The 2,500-nt window shown below is 45.2% G+C and overlaps 1 protein-coding gene across 1 annotated transcript in view; it reads left to right on the top strand.

Annotated features, from left to right (window-relative positions):
- LOC138862580 (prolactin-releasing peptide receptor-like) overlaps positions 1–2,500 on the top strand; it is a 106,390-nt gene that overhangs the window by 18,686 nt on the left and 85,204 nt on the right. The window contains exons 2-3 of the mRNA XM_070125011.1: positions 764–1,182; positions 2,387–2,470. Of these exons, the coding sequence (XP_069981112.1) occupies positions 764–1,182; positions 2,387–2,470 (503 nt within the window). The remainder of the gene's footprint in view (positions 1–763; positions 1,183–2,386; positions 2,471–2,500) is intronic.

Here is a 2,500-nt window from a genome sequence, read left to right as displayed (position 1 = left end):
CCTATCTATCTATCATCTATCTATCTATCCATCATTTATCTATCTTTGTATCAACTTTCTGTCTCTATTATATATCTATCTTTATATCATTTATCTACCTATCTATCATTTATCTATTTCTGCATCATCTATCTATCTATCTATCTATCTCTCTTTTATCTATCTATATATCTCTCTTTTATCTATCTATCTCTCTTTTATCTATCTATCTCTCATCTATCTACCTATCTAACTCTCTATCATCTATCTCTCTCTCTCTTATCTATCCATTTCTCAATTATCTCCCTATCATCTATCTATCTACCTCTCTTTTATCTATCCATCTCTCTATCTATCATCTATCTATCTCTCTAGCATCTCTATCTGTCTGTCTATCTATCTGTCTACCTCTCTTCTATCCATCTCTCTATATATCTATTTCTTTTTTATCTATCTCTCTATCATCTCTCTATCTCTCTTTCATCTATCTATCTCCATCATCTATCTATTTATCTCTATGATCTATCTATCTCTCTTTTATTTATCTTTCTCTCTACCTCCTCTCCATCTATCTATCTCTCTATCATCTATCTATTTATCTATCTTTTATCTATCTATCTCTCTATCCTCTCTCTTTATCTATCTATCTCTCTATCATATATCTATCTTTTATCTATCTATCCTTTCTATTTATCCATCTATCTATCTATGAAATATCTATCGTTTATCTATCTATCTCTCTATCAGTCCATTTATCTATCTACGAATTATCTATCTGTTGCAGGCTCTCCGCAAGTCTCCCCTGGACACCCGGAGAGCAATGGCGCCCAACCACACCTCTGACGTCATGTTCGAATCCATGCATCCGGTCTACGCGAACGACTCCACGAACGCCTCCTTTTTCCTCGTCCACGGAGTAAGCGGAGCGGGACTCGGAGGAAACGGTGGCAGCGGATTAGGAATAGGATTAGGAGACGGCGGAGGAGCCTTAGCCGAGGAAGAGGGCAACCACACGTTCGAGAGGCGCGGTCGTTTCAACCTGACGCATCTTGACTTCGACTTCGACCTCTCGCCGGTGTTCCCGAGTCTCGAGGCGGTGTCCGAAGACGTGCAAGTGTTCCTCATCGTCGCTTACTCCTTGGCGGCGGTCCTCAGTCTGGTCGGGAACATCACCGTGATCCTCGTGCTGGCCTTCGGGAGGAGGTGAGTCAAGGGGAAAGGGTGAGGACAGGGTGAGGATAGGGTGAGGATAGGGTGAGGTTAGGAGGAGGATAGGGTGAGGTTAGGAGGAGGATAGGGGGAGGATAGGAGGAGGATAGGGGGAGGTTAGGAGGAGGATGGGAGGAAGTTAGGGGGAGGATAGGGGGAGGTTAGGGGAAGGATAGGATGAGGTTAGGTTGAGAATAGGGTGAGGATAGGGCGAGGACAGGGTGAGGTTAGGGGAAGGATAGGATGAGGTTAGGTTGAGAATAGGGTGAGGATAGGGCGAGGACAGGGTGAGGTTATGGGAAGGATAGGGGGAGGGGAGGGGGATAGCGGGGGGATAGAGGGAGGTTACGGTAAGGGTAGGATGAGGAATGGATAAGGATAGGATGAGGATAAAGTGAGATTAGGCTGAGGATAGAGTGAGGTTAGGGTGAGAAAATATCAAGAAGAGGGGAGCATTCGAGGGGAAAGGGCAAGTCCAAAGGGAAGGAATGGATACAGAGAGGAGCAAGGGTGGATTGAAGGGAGAAAGGGCGAGTGAAGAGAATAGACGAATCAAGGGAAGGAGATAGAGTAAGTGAGGCAAGAGATCAACTGAGTGAGGGGGAGTCGAGGAGGAAGGAGTGAGTCAAGCTAGGAAGTTTGAGTAGGAGGAGAGAGGGGGAGGAGAAAGAGGAGGGAGGAGAGAGAGAGAGAGAGAGAGAGAGAGAGAGAGAGAGAGAGAGAGAGAGAGAGAGAGAGAGAGAGAGAGAGAGAGAGAGGAGAGGAGAGAGAGAGAGAAATTAGGGAGAGAGACATAAATAGCCTTAGAAGATACCATGGAAATATATCTAGTCCCGACAATTGAATTAGAATACTAGATAGCAAAATACCAGTAGAAATGAGAAAAAACAATAGTATTTATTCGTCTTGTGCATGAAGGATAGTCTAGATATCACCCATTTTCAGCCCTTATAAACCACACCTGCATCACACATTAACAACCAACCACAACAACAACAAAAAACAACAACCAAAAGACACACAACCCCCACAACCACAGCAGCATAACAACAGGAGAGACAGACAACCGCTCCTACACCCTCAACCCAACTCAGACCCAACAGACAGAGCATCACAGAACCCACAGAAGCTATCAAACAGCCATCTTATCAGTAAGAAGTTGTAACTCTAAAAGAAGGTCCCAATTCTGGTCCGGCAGGTCGTCCGTCCGATGCTACCTCATCAACCTGGCCGTGTCGGATATCACCATGGCAACGTTCTGCATCCCCTTCTCGTATACCAGGTACTTGGGGGGGAGGGGAGGTTGTCTGTC

This window comes from Penaeus vannamei, chromosome 9 (assembly GCF_042767895.1).
Source record: "Penaeus vannamei isolate JL-2024 chromosome 9, ASM4276789v1, whole genome shotgun sequence".
NCBI lineage: Eukaryota > Metazoa > Arthropoda > Malacostraca > Decapoda > Penaeidae > Penaeus > Penaeus vannamei.
The sequence above is the reverse complement of the archived record's forward strand: the minus strand, read 5'-3'. Positions and strand labels throughout refer to the sequence as shown.